Source organism: Nematolebias whitei, chromosome 6, assembly GCF_014905685.2.
Source record: "Nematolebias whitei isolate Nwh7 chromosome 6, NemWhi1, whole genome shotgun sequence".
Classification (NCBI taxonomy): Eukaryota; Metazoa; Chordata; class Actinopteri; order Cyprinodontiformes; family Rivulidae; genus Nematolebias; species Nematolebias whitei.
In genome coordinates, this window is record NC_056503.1 from 40,659,170 (window position 1) to 40,684,089 (window position 24,920).

Below are 24,920 nucleotides of genomic sequence, written 5' to 3' on the forward strand. Positions count from 1 at the left end.
CTTTACCACCATATTCTTCTTCGGTGATGTTGGGTTGTGTGTCAGTGTGTGTGTGCATGACAAAGGGGGAAGACAAATCATGGCTTGGCTTATAGTTTTTCCTAGTATTTCCCTTCTTCGTCTTTTAAAAGTTTGAGTTTCATGTCACTGCTTTGGCAGTTTCTTTTCAATGTGTAACACATAAAAAAGCAACACTAACAAAAAAAATCTGTTCAGTTTCTTATGCTTTATCCAACGTATGACTCTTTTATACATAAAATTGTAGTGAAATGCTAAATCAATATCTAATAAATGCAAGCCCTGGATAAATAATAAATAAATAAAAAACTGAATGCTCCTATTCGTATCATGAAGCCCTAAATGTCACAATTGTACATTTGAGGGAAGGGATTTCTGCATTTAACTGGCTAATCCAACATGTTGAGTCAATTCACATCCATTGCGTTTATGCCAGTGAGTCAACAGGGGGTCGCCAAGTTTCAGGAAGGGAGTTTACCATCATAAAGCAGCTGTCTCACATCAACAGTTCCTGCAGACACAGACAGTGCAATGTTTGTGCCATAAGCTATTCTACACAAGCACATTGTGGCAACTCCTCCAGCATTTTTAGCAGCCTGGCAACAGAAAGCTCTGAGACTGAAAAGAGTCTAGGCCAGCCTTCTTGAGACCTTCACATTAGCTGTCTGGGTTAAAAAGAACAACATCGCAACAAGGATACTGCACATTTCTACATAATCCCTTAATTTGGGCTGGTTGTAAGACCTTAAATATGGGAGTAGCAACTTTTGAGAGTGAAAGAGGAACACACAAACCACAAGTCTGGAACTGTTAATATTTCTTTGGTACTTTGTGCATTGAGGAAGTCAATGCAATCATTTGATTGATATAGAATGAATTTGTTTTCCTCTCAGCATCAGCCATTATTCACCTAACAACCATAGCTAAATGAGCTCTGTACCTTGAAAAAAGGGATTTTACACAAAGTATTCTGTCCGTTGTCCAAGCAGAGTTGAATTAATTTGAATAATTTATTTTGCACAAAAGCACGAATCTGGTGAAATGGTTGTTCCATCAATCTAGTCTGACGTAAAGCATTAGGAAAACACACTTTGTCCTATGTTCTTTGTTTTTGTCCATCTAATTTGTTTTGTTTTTTTAAACTGAAAATAAAGGTAGTTTTATAATAAAGTCTTCAATTGTGAGTCTGGAAAGTATTCAAAACCTGTAAATGAGCTGGGTGCTGTATGAGCAGTTTCCTCTCTACAGTTTCCTTCACTAACCACATCTGAGCTTTCCCAGGCTTAGGCAGTGATTGGAAACGTACTGTCCAGTTTGAACACAGTTACGTGAACATATCAAATCTATTTTTCCAAGTTTAAGAACTCTGATTTCACATTAATTCATAAAAGTTTGCCACCCAAACACCAGACCACACAAAATCTATTACCCCTAGGACTTCATTATCATTTAATACAAACCATAAATCATTAACAAACATTTCAGACGACAAAAAAACTAATTAAACTTGTCATCCGTTAGGCTTTTGAAAGCAGTCCACATGTTATCAAGCATGTTTGGGAGCCTCTTAAGAGAGTAATTACCCACCCAAGTGTTTAAATTGTGTTAGCAACCCCAGTTCTGTAGAGATTAAACATCCACTGGGTGTTTACATAATTATTTTACTCACATTTATGCAAGCTAAAAGCAGATGACACACATGTAACTAAAACAACAACCAAAAAAAAGTATTGATTCACCTAATTCACATTAGCTGAATTTGTTTAATTGAGTAGCAAATCGTTTTCAGCTCCCACTGCTCTGTCTCTATAGATCTGATGTGACTGAAGCTTTGTCTCTCCAATCTTGAGGCCAAAAATCTTTTCAGCTTGTGCGCCTTGGCCTCCTCTCGATGCTCCCTTCTTCTACTGCACAAGCCCCGGCCAAGTCCTGCAGCTTTGTTCCAACTTCCAAGTCTGGGAACAGAACTCTCTGACACAGTGTTGCACCGTTTCTCTCTCTTGTTCCTTTAAAACACAAGTTTTGTTTATATATTTTTTTCTAATTCCCGATGAATCACTCAAACTATTTGTACTTTTCAAGTGAAAGCCTAATTGATTTTCTAAATGTACTTGAATTATTTGTTAGAAATGAGATGCGTTCCATTAATTGGCATGCAGAAAGTTGGATAAATGGAGTAAGAAATAAACTGATATATTCCTAAATGGGTCAAAAGCAATATTCCTGGTTCAATAGGTTTCTGTTTTAAGAGATATTTTGTTATAATGTGCCTAAAACAAAAAAAGGAATAAGTCACACTTAGTCCACTGGACTCTGTTCTTGAGAGTTTACATTGTTGTCCACAAAGATTTTGCTCAGCCAAAGATAAAACGTCTGTTTCTCTCTTGGCATGGCTAAGTTGTGGGAGATAGACTAAATGTTAAACAGTCTGGTAACTATTGGCATCAATGGATGTTCCGTAGGTGTGCGATACGTGTGCTTCAGATGGGAAGTGTTTTTCAGACTGATAGTTCTTCTCTCCCAAGAAGAAAAACAGGGGAAATTGAATCTAATCATGTTGGCACTTCATTAAGGTGGCCCCAACTTATTATCAGAAACCAGAACTGGGAAAAGCAGGGTGAACCAAAGTTCATGCAGCGATATGGAAAGCAGGGACAAACACATCTGAGCAGAAAAAAAAAGGAAGAAAATATAGTAATGTGGTTTAGGAAAAAGGAGACCACATGAACTCTCTCTCAGTGTCCCGTATGACAAATGAAGAGGCCCAGTCACTGACAACACATGAAGGTCAGGGGTTTAGGAGGGCAAACATGCTGAATAAACACATCCAGCCTTGTGCAATGCTCATATCCCCTCAGAATTAAAACCTCAGTTGATATACAATATACATCCATCCGATACCTCAGTTTATACTACGTGTTTACACACCAGGATAAATGTAACCTCTCCAGGCAAGGGATCATGATGTTTCTATCCCCAAACAAACATTTCAGGCTTGGCTACACGTTCTCCAGACCTCTAGGATGTGTTGATAATGTCATGTGATAACTGAGACGGCAAGACAGTCTAAAAAGGAAACAGGAATAAACTCTGGAAAACTGAAGCATTTAACTCTAAACAGGTCACTAACTTTATCAAAACAAGAAGACAAGAAACAGCATCAGCATGTGCTGAGCTGTGCAGGTTTAATGAGTTCAGCATTCCCCGTTTCATTTACAGATTGTACAAATACACAAATACTTTACTGAGAATACAGTGGAGAGCCAGTCTCGTTGGAATAATGATTTCATCACTGAACCGATGGGGTTTCTTTTTGGGCTACTCTGTACCCCTCTCCTCGTTTCCAAGTGTTACCATGGTAACAAACCACCAGTGGAGTTTTGTATACATGCTGCTATTGCACTCACACTGCATGAGGTAAATCGCCTCTTTTCCCCTCACAGCATCTCTGTTTTTTCCCCTCACTCTTCTTTCTTCAACATGCCAATTTTGTTTCAATAACTTTCCATTCCCATCATTTAGTCCAATTTGCTGCTAATTTTTTTTTAAGCATCTTTGAGACTTTTTTCCCCATTTTATTTAGCTCAACTGTAAAATCTCGAAACTAAAATCGTTAGAAAATGACTACATAAACAAGTTTAAATATGCTGTTGGATAGTTTTAGATTTTTAAATAACTTTAAAAAAAAAACTAATTTCACACAGTCAGACATAAAAAGTGTATTTAAAAAAAACCTGCAGGAAAAGAAAGTAAAAACAACTTTCTGCATGGTGTCCGATTTTGGCCCAGTCGCATTAGCAGCAGTTGGAGCCCTTCCCCCAGCTCCTCAGCAAAAACATTCACCATACTTCTATGTGTTTGTGTGTCAGCGTGATGAATACAGAGCGGAAGCAGGGCACAGGGTGACTTCACACTTAAACAGCCTGTTTACAAGTAATTTACAGAACTGCAGGAGAGGGGAGGCTCACAGGAGTTTCCCAAATAAAGCTCTTTCAGAAGTACGAGAGGCAAAGTAAAGCGAAGCCCCGGGACTTTAAACACCTGTACTTTCTTCAGATTCTCGCCCCTCAAAGCTAACTGTATAGTCTCTTTATTAGGAATAAATATTTTTTGAGCAAAAATGTGGAAATTATACTTTATTAGATCATTAACGGATACCACAAAGTATTAGAATATAGAATAAATGTGCTTGGGGTTTTAAAAAAAAAAAATCATGGAAGAGAAGACCCTTAAATAAAAGTGAGGCAGCTACAATGATGAAACAAATGGTGAAAGTAGCAGAGTGTTGTTTTAAACAGGCTAAAATGTATGATATGATATGATATGATATAATATGATATGATATGATATGATATGATATGATATGAATTCCTTACTATATATGATGATGTACAGTAAGGAGTTCTCTGAGGAGCACCAAACTAATGACTCTGGCACTTCTAACGTCATGTTAACATCACTGACTGGTGTTGCCTGCACTGAAAAACAGCAGTTTAAATAAAATGTGTTTTTTATTGTAACAGTCTTCATTTTAAGACGTCTGCCTAGTGTCATCCTTATTCACAAAATCTATTGAGACGTAGCTGCTACTACATCTTTGGGTTAGCTGTACACAAGGGTTCTCCCTAAAATTTGACTTACAATCTATAGTTTTCTACTCAGTTTCAATTTATTTTTGTTGTATGTTGGGAAAAATAGTTTTGGGTGACAGTTGTACTGGGAATTTCAAAGATCATTTGTGAATCCCTGTTAGGATTTAAACAAATATGAACAATGAATCTTCCCAGAGAAGCGTCTCCTCAAAGCAAGTCTCTTTCTCACATTGAACTTGTGCCTTCTTTCTTAGGCATCTTTAACATCACATTTCATATGGGAGTTTTATTATTGCATAATTGGAATACAATCAAATTTAACTTTCAGAGATGGTGTGGTTATTAGGGAAGCATCTTTGATTTGCCAGACCAGAAGCATAATCACAACACATTAGGAAACCTGCAATCGAGTGTGACAGCAACTTTCTCACTGAACAGAGGCAGTATTAGTAAAAGGTGTTATAATAAATTCATTAACATTAGATTGATAACTAAAAACTGTTGGGAAAACAGGTGGTGGCAAGCAGGAGAACCACAAAGGCTGCACAGGAAAACGTAAAATGAGACACAAGTAGGGATTGCATGAATTTGTCAAATGCTATATCATCATGCCATTGCTTCACAAATAACTTTTTACTAAACTCCAGACGTTAAACTGAAGTTCTGTGCAGGTTTACGAACAAAGATTGCTTGCACGATTCACCGTCATGTTTAATGTCAGACCCAGTGCTCTCCATGTAAACAAAACAAACATTAAAAAAAAAACTTCAGAGGTTTTCTGGTGCTGTAGGGTTGAGATGAGAGAAGCAACAAAGAGATTACTTGTTCGTGAGGAAGAGCAGAGGGATCCAGGTCAACATATGTTCAAACAGGAGATAATACATTATTCTGTGAGTATTTCAAACTGGGGGTTGAGGCGTATGCAGTTGCAATAAGATCTGATGAAACATATCATGTATAATTCATGTTTAAGAGGAGACTGTCACAGTTTGTAGAGAAATCAAACTCACAAAAGAAGCTCTAAAACTAAGAGGTTTAATAATAACAAAACCACAAAAAAAAAAAAAAAAAAAAAAAAGCTGGCATAGCAGTTAAAGATACAAAACAAACCTGAGAAGCCATGAAGAGCAACCAGACAGGGTATAGAAGCACAATGCCAGATGCAGATGGACCGAGAGAATGAGCTTAAGAAGGCTGAGGCTGACGAGGGAAGCAGAGACAGGTGAGACTAACGATCACAGAGAACAGGTGTGAGGGGCAGGACTGAGGAGCAGGAAACTGAGAAGAAAAGTACTGATGGCACACAGATAATATTAAACTGAACACTAGTCAAGAAATAAATGAAAACACAAGGAGCAAGATGACTAAGAAACTTAAACGGGGACTGCCTCGTGGCGACCAGGTCAGAGTTCCATCAGACGTTTTGAATGAGAAAAATAGTGTCTTTCTTTGTGAATTACGTTGCCATGGTAACTCAAAACGCCAATAAAAGTAATAGCACACATTACGATGCCGTGCCGGCCATTTTGATATAACATTTGTTGGGATACACATTGAGTTTCGGACCGCATTAAAGTTGACGGAACAGTAAAATATAAAGTTAAGAAACCCTTGTCAGGTGGATAATAATAATAGGTGGCTGCCTTTCTAGACAGTCCCCAACAAGGAAATGAACTAAATAAACAACAAAAACACAGAAAAAATGAAATAACTCAAACCAAATGTCTGTGTGCCTTTAGCTCTGGAGATGATGCATTGACTGTGAAGCCACTTCTGAGAAGTATCCTGATGCATGCTCAATAATCCAGGTAGAAAAATCTGAGAAGTACTTCTGAGAAGACTTAATAGAAGTCACTGCAGTCAACACGGTTTTTCTGTGTACTTTACCAATTATAAGTATTTTATACATCCTGTGAGGATTATCAGCTTCAATCAAAAGCATCTGTAGAGTGCACTGATGCCGTTTAAAGTTAAACAGAAGAATATCAGGACACAATCCAAGATATTTTACAGTAAAAAGTGACTGCAGCGACTGCTGAATACAGCTTGGCTGTGTTTTGTAACATTCAGTGTGTGCCAAAATGAAAAGGTGATGCATGGTAGCAAAATAAATCTTTACTAAAAAAAAAAAAATTATCTTTCGCTCTCAACGAAGACGGTCACTCTTACCCTCGCTCCCTCCCCCTTGCTTTTTTGCTCTCTTGTCCTGTCAACCTCAGAGCCTCTCTTTACACATCTTCTGAATCGAAAATTATTATGGAGCTGGTCAGCTGGTCCCTCAACACAATTAATAAAACATTTTCCACCAGAAGACAGGGTGCTGGAGAGCCTTCATGCCCTGAACGGACCCACGCAGCTGGATATGTCATTGATTCCTGAGGGCAGTGAAAGATGATGTGCCTGTCTGTGCAGTCCATGAAGGATGTAGTAGATGTGTACATGATTGGATTTATGATAACAGGGTTTCTGCTTGTTGAAATTGGCAGATAGACAAATTAGGAAGACATCGTCAGCAGTTTCGGCCATGGTAAAGCTGCCAGCCTTATGTGAAGGATTCATTCATGCTTCGAACTCTCAGACTCATGTTTAATGAGCTCAACCACAAGCTGGACACAATTTCTGAGAATCGTAGGCCACTTGCAGCTCCTGGAACTAGCCAGCATGAAGGAATCGATCTTGGAGAATGCTAAATCGAGCATTGTGGAATGTCCACAAAGCTGGTTGTTTGGATTCACCATTGAGTGTACCAGCAGAATTTGAAGGCAGACAGAAAACAGAGGCTGGCGGCCCAAACAATTGTTGTTTAATTGAATTTGGCCTTCCCGCTGGCCTTGGACAGGCCAACTTATTTCAAATTGCTCCTGGAGGATACGCAAACTAGAAGATTATGCCTGCCCACCCCTCCCGAGGACATCTGTGGCCTTATCAGAACCATGATGCTGATAGACACTGTACTATCTTATCAGAACTTTGGAACTTTCTGGAGTGTCCATGGACAATAACTCACCACCTTTGTTGACCTTTATGCATAAATGTATTATGATGTCATTGTATGTTGCTGTTTTATGTTGCAAGGTCTTTTTGTTGCGTCTCTTACACTGTTTCCTGGCCAGGACATGGTGTGAGACATGATTTTTTTGGCTTCCTCCACCCTTGTGTGCTCTTTTTCGTGCCTATATCTTGTATGGAACTGGTCTCTTTTGTAAATGAGTCGTCAAGATAAAAGGTCTAATAATAACAATAATTATATATTAGTTTTGTCATGACAACTAAAGTCTCCTGTCTCAGCAACATTCCTGTTTCTGAGTCTCCAGAGTGGGTGCCTTGAATCCCAGAAAAATCACTTATGAGGAAGTCTGAGAGGAGCAAAGATGCTGATTAAATAATAAAAAGTCTGCCACCCTAAAATCTTGTCTGTGTCATGACAAAAAAAAAAAAAACTCATTCAATCCCTGGTTTTCATTCATCTGTCACAAAGCACAAGTCTTGATTCCTGCATACCAGCTCTGCCTAATTACAACAGAGAGCTCCACAGCTTGCTATGCTCCCTACACACCAGGCCACACACAACAATCCAAACAAAGATTTGCCCTTTCAACTCTATGCTTAAAAGCAGCAGCACACTCAGCTCAACATAAATTCTACTGCACCACACCAAATTAGCTGTACTGATGAGGTGCACAACCCTGTGATAATTAGTTCCCCTGCTAAATCTTTAAATCACCTCGATACACTCAGAGGAAATCACCATTAAGCCATGCAGTTGTCTTCTTATTAAAACTAATCTACTAGGAGGTTGCATTAACACAGAAGAAAAAATGTGTTGCACAGGTTCTCCCTTACGTGAGTGGCATTACTAGTAGACCTGGTGAAGAATTTAATATAAGCAGGAAACAGTGTGCTGAACAACCACTGTGGTAAATCGGTGCACAAAGACTGGACGTGTGGTTAAAGAAGGCTTTGGGTGCATTTTTGTCTGACGCCAAGAGAAACACCACTAGTCATCCATGAAAAAGTGGAAAGTCTCTTTCTTCTCTGCAGTGTATCATCAGCTCCTTTCACGAAAATGTTCTTATCTTTTCAGCAACCAAAAAAAAAAAGACACAATAAGAAGCCTATCAGTAAAAGATCAACTCCAAGCCTCCATATTCCACCCATCTGCTTTTACACGACACTGAAATATAATAGAGATGTATCAAACTTGGCTTGAGAGGTGACGCGTGCAGTGGCCATTTCTCTCCTACATGCTCCATTTTGCAAAGCTTGGAAAACTAGAACTGGGCCAGGTTCAAAGAGCAGAAAATGGCCGTTTGATATTTTTTTTATATATTTCTCTCATTTAAATTGGGGTTTTGAAAGGTCTTACAAAGGGTCTCTGTGCTTTATTGAACATTGGGCCTTTTAGACAAACTTCTTGCAACAATGCAAACAGCATCTTCTCAAGAAATGTGTTTGAACACAAGAGTTCAAACAGCAACTTTGGTGCAAACCCTGTTGATTTAAAGAGGAATGTAAAAGGTTGGGCAATCTTCATAACTGTTCAATATGAATTAAAAAAACCTTCTAATTCAATATACAACATAGTTAGAACTGTCACCTCATGGCAAGAAGGTAACAGCTCTAACCACAATGCCACCATGTTGCCTAATTCTTGGGTTTGTGAGTTTCTTCATTTACTAAAGTACCTGGAGAAACTCGTGTGGAGAACAAGTAAACCTCACCCAGAACCTCACCATTTTATTGTTGGATGTAACTGGGACCCTGTGTACATAATTTCGCTCCACCACATGTACCACATGAGGTGCGAATGACAATAAAGAAACTCTGACTCTGACTGACTCTGAAAGGCTGCATGCTGAAAGGAGTTTGTATGTGGAGAGCTCCACACATGGGTTATCTCCAGGTACTTCGGTTTCCTCCCACAGACCAAAAACATGCAAGTTAAACTGGTAACTCTACTGTCACTAGGTGTGAGTGAGAGAGTGAATGGTTATTTCTCTCTGTGACCCTTTGATGGACTTATGACTTGTCTAGGGTGTACCCCGCTTCTTGCAAAGTAAATGGATGGTAAATGGACTGTACTTATATAGCACCTTTCAATCTTATCAAGATACTCAAAGCGCTTTACACTACAATCTGTGCCCTCATTTATCCATTCACACAGCACTCTATTATAAGGTAGCTATAGAAAGACTAATCAGTGCTTTATCACATTCATACACAGATGGGACACACATCGGAGGCCGTGAGGGGTTCAGTGTCTTGCCCAGGGACACTTCAGCATGTGACTGCTGGTGGAATCGTACCCCAACACTCCCATTGGAGGAAGACTGCTCCAACCACTCAGCCACATCTGCTCGACTGCCCGACAGTGACTGCTGGAAATAAGCACCAGCTCCCCACGAACCAGACTGGAGGAAATGGGTAAAGAAAATGGATGGATGGATGGATGGATGGATGGATGGATGGATGGATGGATGGATGGATGGATGGATGGAAAAAATAACAAATGAATGGACAAACAAACTAATGGACAAACGGATAGATGGATGGATGGATGGATGGATGGATGGATGGATGGATGGATGGATGGATGGATGGATGGATGGATGGATGGATGGATGGATGGATGGATGGATGGATGGATGGATAAAAAATGGATGGATGGATGGATAGATGGATGGATGGATCTCTTAAGAATTAGTTGATCCTAACAGAAATTGAGTTTTCACAAAGCTATTGATGTTAGAACAAAGTCCATGCTCAATAATCCAGGTATACTATCCAACATTTTTTAGTCAGGTCATCTGGAACGTTTCGCCTTCGATCCGGAAGGCTTCATCAGTCAAGGAAACACACAACAAAACTGATTCTTTCCCCAACAGCTTACTCCAAAGTGGAACAAACCAGTTTTGCTTGTGATAAGATGGTCTCTTTGGTATGCCCCCTCCTCCATTGCCGCCCCTCTTCCTTGTTGACAGTCTTGTCAAACTGGTTGAAAACAACAAAGTCCATGTTCAATAATCCAGGTATACAATCCAACATTTTCCAGTCAGGTCATCTGGACAGTTTCTTATTTTTTTGTGCTGAAACGTTTCGCCTTCGATTCGGAAGGAATGTTTCCTTGACTGATGAAGCCTTCCGGATCGAAGGCGAAATGTTTCAGCACAAAAAAAGAAACTGTCCAGATGACCTGACTGAAAAATGTTCTATTGATGTTAGGCATCTGCAAAATATCCTGTGTTGTAAAAACAATGTAGGTCCAACGTTTTATTGACCGCACAGACTGAATGTTCAGCCCCAGTCTTATTTCATTTCTACGTACTGAAACAATGCTTTACAGCTCCTATTACTCACTTGGCTGGCAAATGTATTGAAACAAATTAAATGTTTAGCAATCTTCTTTAGACCTGGCTGCAAAGCAAAACAGGTCTCTTGGAGAGCAGAAAAATACTCAGTAGCTCAATGAACAAATACATGAATGAGCTTATGAAACTGAGTAACATTCCTCTAGATCATTATTTCAACTGGCAGTGAGGCAGGAGCAAACGGAGGGAGCTGAGGTTTCTGGCAAACGAAAGCGACGCATTCTTCTTAAAAGTCATTCTGGATACGGAGACGTTTGCTCAGCGGTTAAGACATTTTAAGGTTGTGTAAATATAGGATTGGTTTTTTTTTTCCTCAGGAAGAGGTTTTGTCATGAGTGTCAAATCCAACATGCTGGCAACTACAATTACATTACATCCTCGTCATCACCACGCCAAAAGAGATTGGATGCTGTTCTTTTGGGATCTAGTTTCCTGGTTACTGATTTTTGGTACCTGGCAGGTTGTCACTATACATCTGCTTTCCAGTCTGGTAGCTTCTGACAGACAGCAGGGACTTGAATGGATGATTTATCACACATTTGCTTTTGAACGGAGAGAATATCATGAGCAGATGATGCTTCCTGATGCCCAGCTTGTTTTGTAGGGCCAACTGCCTTGCACATGTGCAGGGGGACCGGAGGGGTGACAACAGAAGGCCTGGCAGCTATCCTCCCAGCCAGCCTCAAGGTCCTCCCCCTCCACATTAATTTGCTCAATAGATGCAACGTGAATAATTGCCTCAGTTAAAGAAGGTCAAACACACTAACTTCTCTTGTGCCTGAATGCAACACTGTGACAATGTGACTGTGAAAACACCTGCATATGTGTTACTCTGTTGGCAATGTACTCCCCGTCTCTTACAAAACTAAATAATCCTGAGCCTAATAGGACTGAGGGTCCCCAAGCAGGCAGATGTGCTTCAATCACTTGCTCTCATACAGATGCCACAGCACAACAAAAAGAGGGGACGCAAAGAGGTGTAACAGGATCACTGCCGAGACACAACAATCTGGGAAAAGGGAAGTGGGAACAGATAAAAAGGTCCGGTCGAGCAGAAAAAGGCAAAGACATGAGACAGGACACTTCAGTGTCCGAAGATAAATGTTACAAGTGGAATCAACAGCTGAATCGTGCAGCTGAGCCTGAGTTTTGTTACTGCTGCCAGCGGCTGAGCTTCTCTGCGCACTCAAGTGTTGCCTTGCTTTTTCTCAGCCTCTGTCCTTTCATTATGCACTTACACTTTTCAGAAAAACTTGGAAGCAACACTAGGAGATACGCTTGACCTGCAGCCGACAGTCCAAGTGACAGACTGTTATGAAACTTTGTCTCCTATGAAACATGCATTTATATTCATCCACCTTTCTTGACAAATGAGAGCAAAAACATCTCCAGCTGCCTTTTATCTTTTGAAACGTTTGCTTTTGCACCAAGCCACACTGAAATAACTTTATCATTGTTCTAGTCTCGTAACAAACTCCGACTGCATCTTTTAAATTCGATGGAAGGATTTTTAACTACTAAAACAGTGAATGGACTAACATGCACTGGAATTGCATGTGATAGGCCAGCACAACACAACATCAGTTTGTTGATATCTTAGAATTTATGTTTTAGATGTTTTGGGCAGCTGTGGCTGAGTGGTTAGAGCAGTTGTCCTTCAGTGGGAGAGTTGGGGGTTCAATTCCACCAGCAGTCACATGCTGAAGTGTCCCTGAGCAAGACACTGAACACCTCATTCCCTCCGATGGGTGTCCCATCGGTGTATGTGATCTAAAGCACTTTGTATAGATATAGTAGAGTGCTGTATGAATGGGTAAATAAGGGCACAGATTGCAGTAAAGCACTTTATCTTAATAAAATATAAAAGGTGCTATATATTTAGATCTAATATATTGTACTATTTAAAAAAAATATTGATTATTACAATAATCAGAAGTTAAATAAACAATGAAAATTATTGTCTGCTGTCATAAAAGTTCAGAAAGGATCAATACACATTTTTCCATTTTTTAATCCAAACAAAAAAATGCAGTGCCCCCAATAATTTTAAGTTTGGTTTTCTGTCACCCATAGATTTGGGTTTGCAATAACGAATGCCATTTCCCCCCAGCTTCTGTAATAAATCATTAAACATTAACATTTTCACCATTACCTCGTCCTCTTCTTGGCCTGCTGCAGAAACGTAGGCTGTAAATTTACAGATGACTTAGCACAAAAAATGCTCTCAGCTTTCTCAAGCTTAGCCACTTTGACCTGTTCAGATGTGCATCAGTCTTTATGTTCACGTTGCCCCTACTAGTTTCAGGAGTAAGTGTTCAAGGAAGTATTACATTCAAAAACACATTAAGCAGCACATCCAGTTTCCTGCAATTTTAACATTCCCAAAAATACTATTACCGCAGAGCCACAGTGAACTTGGTTGTTAGGAGAAGGAAAAAGAAACAGAAAGAGCAAACGCAGAGTCAGCCTGCCTCCAGCTCGACCAGTCTCCCAGCAAGACAGGCCTGCCTAGCATTAAAACAGACAAGGGAACATTTCATTTGACACACAGGATGCCAAAAAGGTTTTCTGGTGAAAAATTGATTACATGGTTTGTGCACCAAAATACCAGTCTGAAATTGGCATTTTTCTTATCTACATAATTAGTCTTTGCTATTTTCAGACAGCCAAATCTTGGAAAAGCTTTACTGAAAAAAACAAACCTAGTTTGCATAAAGAACAGTTGGGTTTTGCTTGCAGCCAACAAATTACTGCGCGTCTGTTTTGCAAAACTTTATTTTGCATTTAACTCACACTAAGCGGTTTCATGCACTATCCTGAAAAGTCCCAGGGGGAGAGTATAGATAATATGTTAAATGCAAAAAAAAAAAAAAGAAGTAATTAATTGAAAAAAAAAGACAAAATAATAATTCCCACAGGCTATTTGTGTTGGTCCACTGCATTTCTTATCAGCTAACTTGAAATTCCATTTCAGCTTTTATTATAATGAGTCTATTATAGAAGGTGCACACACAAAAGAGGCAAAACCTATTAAAATTTTAAATTTTCATTCAGCAAGTTTCTGAAAATTTCAATAAAAAGGTACGTCAGTAATTATACTGCACATGCCTAAATTCTAACTATAATGCAGCGGACATTATGAAAAATTTTCCATGTAAAAAAATATATTTTACCTACATATAACTGGGGATACTATGGTGTTAATTATTGAAAACAGCATTATTAGCAGCTGCCCATGGTTACCAGTGGGTGCTCAACCCAGCTCAACAAGGCTGAAGAAACTATGAAGGACTAGTGGAGTCTAAAAAAGACATTCAGTCAGACTTTTTTCTCCAGGACAATTATAAGTACCGGTAGACTTGTTCTTCAATACACCGGCTGCTTTTATGTTGTCAGGACAGGAGAAGTGTTCCGAGTACCTCTTCACTGAGGAGCCCCTTTCAACTAGGCTTCTTTTAACGAATTCAGTGTGAAATAATGAATAGGGCTGAGGATTGCTGAAGTGGGAGAGATTTTTGAATAACAGGATTCCAGTTTTGCTGCACATACACAAAAAAAATGTACAACCAATGCCAACAATTCTCATTAAAAAACAAGGTCTAAACAAAAAAATAGCATCACTGGGAAATAAGAGAAATGGGAAACTGAGCATTTGATCAGTTACAGCTTGACATGCACAAAAAATGTAAAATTCTTTGCTTCTTTAATTGCAGTAATCAGTGTTTGTCTCATGTTGCAGCTATGACAAGCACTCCATTCAATCATGAATATGGGGGCGGTGGGTAAAAAAAAAAAAAACCAGTCTAGCCTATCATCACACCCCGTTAATGAAAAATGAAGGTACATCAGATAAGATTTTAGGGAGGGCTTAGCTAACAGACAGAGAAGGAAGCCCCCCTGCTTATGTCACCTCTGCCACTTCTGCAAGCACTTGTCAGGGTTCATTTCCCCCACAGCTGCCAAAAGACCCTCTCCCACATTTCCACTGGAGCCAGATCCCCCCAAAAAAACAGACAGAGGAACAATTCTTAGCGCAGACCCTTCGAATTAACCTAAAAACACAGTAATATGTGCAAATCGCTCTCCTGAGCAAAGTTCTGGCACAACCAACTGAAAAATCATTTGTAATATTCAACACTGTCATATAAATGAATAATTCTCAAAGCCCAAACAACCACGTTTTACCTACTTTGGTTATGTTTAAACTGTTCCTCATTTCCGCTAAAAACATGTGTTTTCTCCTAAAGCTTCAGTCACTGTATGACTTTAAGATAGTTACAGTTGACCATTTTACTTACCTTATCTTAAAGCATGCAATCATTCAGCAGAATGAAACGGTTACTGTAGATTTTAAAAAACAGATTTTGCCACCTAAAAAAAAAATTGAATTGAATTATCAAAATAGTAAAAGCTATTTAGTTATTTTATGGCATCATGTTTATCACTCCTCCCTATAATTGCAAACTTGTGAAATTGGTTCAAAGTAATTAAGCAAGAATCAAACAAGTAGATCCTCGTAACAAATTTTACTGTACATACCATTTCCATTACAGAATGGAAACATTCACACACACGTGTGTGTCTGTGTGTCATACTTTATCTATTCACTCAAAAATAATTATTTCTTTTGCAGCAAATCTTACATGCTGAATTACAAGACTGATAACTGTGATTTTTTTGTTGTTGTTATCTTTCATCCCTTCTGATCTAATTATAAAAGTCATCTCAAAACTGATATATTGTGGAAAGTGACAGAATATCACAGGCACAGAACTGTGGAGCCAGACTTCATTGGAATAATCATGAACTGCTGTGCTGGTGATCCACCAAGTAAAATAAATAGAGAAACTTCAAACATGAATTAATGATCACAATACCCTTATTGTTGTGGGATTTTGGACGTCACTGAGCACGGAAGGAGTGACATGGTGAATTTAATCTACAGAGACAAAAAAGGCAGTTCTCAGATGTCTTGCTGTGATGTTTGGATGTAGAGTTGGCACCCTGCGTAAGGGCAGTCTGTTCTCACATAGTCCGCCAAATACACACGGCTGCAGCATCCAGGCAAGCCAAGGAGAATGCCAGAGAGCAGTGACTTTTAAGATTTACTTCACGCTAGGACCCTAAAAGGTCTCTGATCAAGCATGCCATATATGACTGGTCTTAAGCAAAGTGAGAGGTTTACAGTTCTCCAATCACATTTTCAAAGTATCTGATTTATTTTCCAGCTTACAGTTTCAAGACATCACCATTTATCCTTATAGTTCTTGTCCGTGTGATTTAACATTGGGAGTCTTTATCATTTTAGCTTCCCAACTTACTTATTTTTTTTAACCTTGGTATTACATAAAAGGTTGTGCTTTCCTTTATCACTCTTTCAAAATTTAAACATAGGCCAGGATACAATCACCTAAACCAAATGCTGTGTCCAAGTTCTTGACCGATGCAATTCTTCTGCAGACATTACTGAATTAAAGTGTAAATGAACATCTGTACTCGTAAAAACAAACACAAGCCTACAAACATGAGAAATTACTTAACTTTAAGACCTAATGAGCTTCTTTTTTTTTTTTTTTTTACTTTCACAAGTGCTGTCTTTTTAATAAGATGGCCAAAAACAACTTTAGAAAACAACATTTTCAAAGATTCAATGCTGCAGCTGAATGGAGTGCTGTAATTTGTCTGGACTTTAATTAATCGTGTTGTCTGTGACCATTTTTCTCAGACTGAACTAGTCTAATTAAGGCGCCTTTTAAATGTGAAGTGACACATATTAACAAACATAAAGCCTTAAATTTGTCTCTGTCTCTAAATATGTGAAAAGCCTTTTTGTTCCGGAGCTGACAGAGTACTTCTAACTGTTCCTGTTCCCGTGGAAACCTATTTAAGAGGTGAAGGAGGGGACAGCCAAAGTGGAGAACATCCTGGCACAAAATTGCAGGTAAATCCTCACTAAGGCCATGCAATTTTAACAGCTTTATCGTTAAAAGTGAGGAGTAATGAGGAATGAGAGGTCTCAACATATCCAGCAAAAAACAAATCTATTGAATCAATACGTTTACACTAGTGCTCTTTACAGGAACCTCTGATTGAGTGCAGGAAAGTGTACTGTATTAAGTAGGCATCCTACAGCAGGGAATTTGACCACTCTATAAACCGAATGAAAGAAAACTCAAAGAAAATATCCTACCTCAAGAATGCAGGTCCCTGGAGCCGTGTTCTCCTTGATGGACACATTGTAGAAGTGTCTTTCAAAAGCAGGTTCATTGTCATTTATATCCTGAAGTAAGACGTTTACCACTGCAGTTGATGAAAGGGGTGGCTTCCCTCCATCTGTGGCCACTACAGTTATACTGGGACTAGGGTTCTTTTCATAATCCAGCTGGGATAAAGTGGTGATAATGCCTGTAATGGAGTCTATACTGAACCAGCTGTAGTAAGCACTTTGGTCTTGCAAGATGCTGTAGCTAATGTCTCCATTGGGTCCTTGGTCTTTATCTCTAGCAGTTACCTGCAACAAAAAGCTGCCTGGGAAAACCACTTCAGGGATGACTTGTCTGTACACTGGCTGGTCAAAAAGGGGAGGGTTGTCATTGATGTCAGTCACTTGGATGGTAAAAGAAGATTCAGCCCTGAGGGGAGGTGTACCTGCGTCTGTTGCCATCACCCTTAGCTCATAGGTGTCTCTCTCCTCCCGGTCCAGAATCTGGTCCACGCAGACGAGATATATAATGCTATCCTTCGTGGTCAGGGCAAACTTTCCATCCCCTCCCTCTAAGGACACATTGACATTGGCATACTCGCCATAGTCTGGGTCAGTGACTGAAATCCGGGCAACATACTGACCAGGCTGTGCACCTTCTGAGATTCTGGGAGATCCATCCTCACTCAGAAAGATGATGGTCATCGTGGGTTGGTTATCATTATAATCTCTGACATGTATGGTGACAAAGGCATTGGTCACTTCTGGCTGAGTTGCATTGTCTTGAGCCTGGACTACAAGCTCATGGACTCTCCTCTTTTCAAAGTCCAGTGGTTTGTTCAGTGTAATGATACCAGAGCGAGAGTCTATGACAAAGTAGCGGTCTGGGTCACTCTGTCTCCTATTGATTTCATATAGCACCATCCCATTATCGCCTTCATCAACATCTGTTGCAAATACCTGTAAGATGTTGCTTCCTGGTTGGAGGTTTTCCGAAATGATAGCATGGTAGCGGCTCTGGTTGAAAACAGGAGCATTGTCATTAATGTCTTGTACAACAACATCCAATGTCATCTGATCAGTTCTTTTAGGGGAACCTCCATCAAAAGCCTCTAAAAATAAAGTGTATGTGGATCTTTTCTCTCGATCTAGAATAGCATTTACCATCAAGTCCAAGTAGAGAACTTCATTGCTCCCCCTCCTTGTCTCCAAGCTGAATGCTTGGCCAACATTTCCATCTTTGATAAGGTAACCCTGTGTTGTTAGCTGGCCTCCATCATTGTCAACAGCTGGCTCAAGAGGAAATCTAGTGCCAATTGCTGTCTGCTCAGGAATTTTAAATGTGGCCCTTTTTCTGGAGAACTTGGGAGCATGATCATTTATGTCATTCACTTTGACGGTCACATCTACAGTCACACCAGTCATGGTGACTGCAATGAAGTTGTAGCGATCTCTCAGTTCTCTGTCCAAAACTTTGGCAGTCCTGATTATGCCTGTGCTTTCATCAATGTCAAGATCACTGCTCACTCCTGTGCCTTCATGGTCTGAAATGAAGTACAGGGAGGCTGTGACACCAGGTGGAAGTCCTACACTGATGTCACCCACAACTGTTCCTGCTGGTTGTTCTTCATCTAGCTGTAACTCAAGAGTACCAAGGACAAAAGAGGGATGAAGTGTTATAAGCTCCAAGGCCACATACACCATTAGCAGTATCCTTGTGTTCCTCCAACACTCACAGTGTAAAAGATCCATTCTAAAATTCCCAAACCCCCTGGCAAATGTCTTCATTATTGCTCCTTTGGTTTAAACCTGGAAACACAAAAAAGGGAAAACCTGAGTTAAATCAAAACTTCAAAAAGCCAAAAACTATGAAAGTACATGTGTAATATTTTATAATAACTAAAAATAAGAACATCTGTAACGGCACACTATATATATTATTCATTACCTTCTACAGCACATAGAATAGGTGCAGCATATAAAATTTTCCAGCATGTCTGAATTCAGCCAATAAGTCAACATCGTATTCGTCTTGTACCAGAAAGCTCCCCTTTGCTAAAAAACATCAAAACCCAAAACACAACATAACACCTTAGACAGGCATCTGGGACTGCTGCTATTTAGCTCTAATTAAAAAGAAGTGAAAATCATTCTTGCATGTTCACTGTCAAAGTGCCCTCTCATTCATGACTGGAAAGTCAATCTGTTGCATTTATTGTCACCATTTAATTTTGTTCTCAGAAACTGAGCAGTTTTGAGTCACTTCTGGGAAAACATTTGATTTATGACACCCACCATCACTACCCATCATTCTAAAATAATATTTCATTATTTAAATGTAAGAGAAGAATAACAAGTATCCAGGATCCTGTGAATAGATAGCAGGCACAATTTAGCTTTGGATCCACACCATCAGAGACAATCTGTGACTGACACAGTGGAGCAACATGGAAATTGTTCTGCAAGACTGTCACCATCTGCTGAATAATCCCATACCACTTAGTGTCTGGCACACAAAAAATATTGTTCCTTTTGCATTAAATTCAAACTCTAACTCCCAGTTGTGTGTGGTTTTGCCCAAGTTTGTGTAATTTTAACTACTCAACTTGTTTGCAAAGCAGTTTTTTCCTTAAATTTGAGGAAACGTGTACACTGAGACTCACACACACATTTTAAACTTTGTTTCTTAAAAAGAAACTCTCTAAGGCTCCCCCAGTGGTTTAACAGACTATATGAAAACATTCACATGACTTCTGTATGTGAAAGATTGTGTGCGTGAGTGCATGTGTGCGTGCCCACTAAATCCCTCCCATGTGTCTCTGAACGCAGTGTGGTGATCTGTGTTAGCCACGGTAGTAGCAGTGTTTTTGAGTGACAGAGTAGCAGGCTACAGCAGAATTGAAGGGCTCCACGCAGTCTACCTCTTTCCCTTTTTCTGGCTGTTCAGCATTATAATTGAGGTCCTCTGGAAGTTGGCCATGTGCACACAAGATTCCAGGCCTAATTTCAGTCTACCGTGAATCAGAGCCCACGGAAGATGCTAACTTTAATGTCATATATTAGATTGAGTTCATCTTGTGTGAGTAGTAAGAAACCTAGGAGCACTCATTTTGAAATATGTCATAAGAGACAGTGCTGTTAGTGGGTTTGACTATCTAATATTATTCCACATTGGCAACTAAAAGGACTTATAGCCTAATGGACTTCATCCATTTTGAACTCGTATTTCCTTCAAAGAAACCATTAAAACTTCAAGCGACAACAGCATAAAAGGCAAGCAATACTAATTCACCATAAAATTCCAAATCTTTGGTTGTTTCTGTTATGTCTGTTCTTGGCAAAACAAATGTATAAGCGGATCCATGACAGCCTAAAAATCCTGACAGTGCATGATCTTTGAAGTCTCCGTATTGATTTGCTTTATTGGAACACTGGGGATGAGCTTAAACATTTTGAGACCTAACTCTTTGACCAAATGCCACAACTGAAATAATGCACTTTCTAGTTGAGCCACGGCGGAGGACCTCAGCAGAGCAGTGCAGTCTAATGGATGTAGCAGACACAGCTGGGTAAGCTAATTGCACAATACCAGGTTGAGAAAAGCATATGGCTGTAAAATCTGTGAAGTTGAAGAAAAAGTTCCCGAGTTACAAACTGTTAACAATCAACGCAGACGTTATGAGTTTGAAAACTTTGTAATCAGCTGTGGGGATTTTTATTTATTTATGCATATTTCTGAAGGGGCAATAAGCTGTAAAAAAAAAAAAAAAAAACTGTGAAAAAAAAATGATAATTATTTAATGCCGTTGCTTCTAAAATGATGTTATTCTGGTTTGAAAGTGCTTCTTATATCACTGGCATTAATTAGGCATCCCATTAGTAGTTAAACACTGATAATGAATTTAAGTTATGGTGATGAAAGTGCTGAAGGACTCAACCCCATGTACCTTCCAACAAGAAAAGCTATACACACACACACCTATATAGGCATATGGCCTATATACAGGCAACCAAATCCACCACTGGATAAAAAGAATATTATCTGAGGGCGTTGTTAGATGAACTGAACTGAGAGACTGATGAAAACATCAGGGTTGCAGTTGTTTCCTCACCCCCCCAGCAGTCTAGACGTTGTTTTGGAAAATGTGTCAGATGTTATTCAGAAAAATAAATTTTCTTATTTGTACCTGGCTTCTCAGTTTTCTGTGATGTATTATTTGTCAGTTTTGCACAACTGTGAAGACAAGCAGACCTCTGGTTTGGCAAATACTCCATGAAACAAAAACAAACTTCTGCCTTTTCAATGAGCCGATGAAGACACTCCATAAAAAATGCTTACCTTGATGAAAACACTTTTTTTTTTTTAATTGTAGTCCTAAGTGTTAATAAAAACAAAACTAAAAATGTAGTTTTGCCAAACATGATAAGATCCAGTTGGCCATCTACATAAATTAATCAGGAAAACAACAGTCATCATATCATTATTAACTACAAACAGATTGTTGGAGCAAGTCTCATGGCAGTAATGTTGACTCTCTCTTTATTTAGCAGGGGTGAAAATAAAATGCATAAAGTCTATTTTAACTAATCAAATTAAACGCATGATCCTCAGAAGTAATAACACAGATGAACTACTTTATTTAACACAAGCAAATCATTCTACCACCAACAGGCCAACTTTAGTGACAAACTTTGTAAAATGAGCATGCCATGATTCCAGTTCACTCAAAGAAAAAGTCTGTGGTTTCACTACCATGCCAGTCTGTGAGGCTCAGTGGAGCCATAATGGAAACCACAGACAGAGCAGCAGATTGCCTGGACATGAGGATGACAGGCTTAGCACAAAGCAAGCTAAAACGCTCTGAAAGTTGTCCAAATTAAGTGCTGCCATTCTCTGCCGTACATTAAACTATGAAACTTTGGTTTTTGTGCAAGTAAAAGAAGTAGGAAACGCCGCTGCAGGCCTCTGATACAAAACAAACTCCTTAACAAGCATGGCTCTGAATGGCTCGTTTCTGATGGTAAAAACCCTTTAGGCCAGGGTTGTGAGAGTGCATGACAAGAAGAATCATCTCTTCACATCACAAACAATGGCTTGGTTGAACTCTTTCGGTGAGCTCTAGATTAAACAGCACGTAACATCCCTGAAGACACTCCCATTTGATATTATACTGGCAGCAATAGAGGTTACATCATTATAAAATAATAATAATAAAAATGTATGCCTCAACATATAGAACTGTGGGTTGAGGAGAAACTATAAGGTTCATCTCATCTGCAAACAGATCGTTCTTGTTTCTGACAAGAACAGGACTGATTGGGACACCAAAAATGTCTTAAGGGCTCAGCAACATATGTAGACCAAAAAGAGAAACGATGATTTGATTAGGTCGTGAAAAGCACTAAGTGTTTATGACACAATCCTCGGATTGTAACAAAAGCTGGAGTTGTTTAACTTTTGGGTTGATTTTGAAAGTGTTGATTGTTTTGTTTGTTTTCTATGTGTGGTTTAATTTTAATTCAACCCAGATTGTGAATTCTGTGTACACCATAATAAAGAGCAGAAGTGGAGCTGATACAAGAAAAAAAAAAAATGGTTAAAAAAAAACTCACCCAACAAACAAATAGCCACAAATATGCACAGAGTGCCAACAATAATCAGTTTCTAAAAGTTTCATACAAGCTACAGTCACAGCGCATTAACTATTATGTTGTTAAAACTCACAAATTAAAAAAGGTCTTTGCAATGTCATAGCATAACTTGTGAATGGCTACACCTTGTTTGATTATTTACCTATAGAAACAACCGAAGTGACTGAAAATAGGTTGAAAATGACGTCGTCCATAAACAAACAGTTCTGGATCTGAACATCTCTTTTGATGCACTGATACACATTTATGCTTAGATGCATATATGCAAGTAAAAGTACTTTGTTTACATTGAGTGCATACCTGCATTTCAGAATTGCATATCAACACATCTGGAAAACTACCGGAGTAAACTCCTTTAAACTGCATCATTTTATATAGAACTTTTTACGTATATTACATTGAGTGCCTTTAAACATGAAACAAGACTTGGAAGATTTCCACCGCCGGTTCAGACTAAAACAAGACGGGGGCAACATTAGAAACCATTACTCTAACTAATGGTAAAAGGAACCCAGTGGAGATTTGACTGGTTTATTAATTGAAGGAAAGGAACACCTATTCATGAACAACGAACATCAGTCTGCCGTCGCAGTCACCGTGCTGTCATGTGTAACCATTTGGTGTGTCCACAAGGCGCTGCAGCAGGACAATGCATGCAGGCTGAACACACAGAGAGGTATGTCTCGGGTGTGTGTGTGGGGGGGGGGGGGGCTTCAATCAAAAGTGACAAAACAGTCAATTACATCTCTGGCTACTCTTCAAAGAAAATGCATTATGCTTTTGTACAAAGATGCCAAAGGAGTGTGCAGCATGTTGGGTTGTAGCTATGTAGCTTATTTACTTAAAGGTACTCAGAGGGTAGATCAAATTCACAAAGAAAATAACATTGTACACTTTTTTCGTATCAATGGTTAATGTGTCCTTAAAGTAAAAATCTGAGGTTGGATGCCAGCTACCATGTTTGCAGAAACAGAAAATAGGTTAAACTTACAGCCATATTTGTTTACCAACAAACTACAGCCTAATGTACGTTATTCAAGTGAGCTTCAGTTTCAATCAATTCAGATGAACGCTTTGTTTACATTAATTGTGGACCCGCATTCCAGATTTGCATCTTATAATGTGAACAACTACTGGAGTAAACTTCTTGAAACGGCACAATTTGATATAATCCAGGATCTTTAACAACTAAAATGGTATGTGCCTGAACCGTTTCGTTTAAATATTTGCACCAGGTTTTAAAACTCAAAACATTTAAAGTAAAAAAAAAAGAAGAGCTGAGTGAAGATCGTGGCAAAGTTTATCTGCAGAAAGTTGATCCTGAGTCAGTGAATTTCTCTCATCCCGCCACTAAAAGCATCCACATGGAACTGAGTGGCTGCTGCTGCTGGTTAAACTGGGCTGACAGTGAGTTTCTGAAGGGAAACCAGTGGAGACACTCAGATTTTACTTTGCTCGGGATCGATACTCACCTTCATCTGGTCTCCTCCGGTGTTTTAATGAGATTTAAGCAAAGTTCAGAGATATCCAGAGTTTCCTTCAGTTCCACGTTCTGCAGCTCAAACTTACATCCATCTCAGAGAAATGTCCTGTCTCCTCCTCTCTGCAGCGCACGCTGCGATGCTGTGCACAAAGTTATTCTTTTTAGAGAAGTTCTCAATGAAAAGAGTGGAAATTTACAAAAAAAAAAAAAAAAAAACTTGCGGTAAAAAGTTTCCTCGTTCTCAGCTTCTCCGTGCACTCTGCCTGTCTGTACGGTCTGACACGCTCACACACGCGCGCGCACTGCTGCTGGCTGCACTCCGGTGAGAGGGAACGATGTGGGGGCCGTGCAGTGGACGTCCGTCTCCAAAATCTGATTTCTTCCACACGTGACCGCCTGCAGCCTCCAGCTCCTCTCCTCTTTGCTGCTGCTGAGATCAGTAAGGAGGCAGGCTCAGGGTTACAGCTGAGCTTTGGTGCCACCATCCTATCCACACAGGAACTGTCAAAGAAAGGACATTTATGAACATTTTAAAAGCTAAATAAAGTCTTTCATCATTTTAAGAAGAAAATGCCTACATTTCTTTTATACATAAATTACAACGC

General features: G+C 39.3%; 1 protein-coding gene across 1 annotated transcript in view; it reads right to left on the minus strand.

Moving 5' to 3' along the window:
• LOC119410719 (protocadherin-16) overlaps positions 1-24,514 on the minus strand; it is a 95,028-nt gene extending 70,514 nt beyond the window's left edge. The window contains exons 1-2 of the mRNA XM_037677616.1: positions 24,305-24,514; positions 17,169-18,989 (exon numbers count right to left, since the gene is read on the minus strand). Of these exons, the coding sequence (XP_037533544.1) occupies positions 17,169-18,968 (1,800 nt within the window). The 5' untranslated portion in view covers positions 18,969-18,989; positions 24,305-24,514. The remainder of the gene's footprint in view (positions 1-17,168; positions 18,990-24,304) is intronic.
• Between the last annotated feature and the right edge of the window lie 406 nt (positions 24,515-24,920).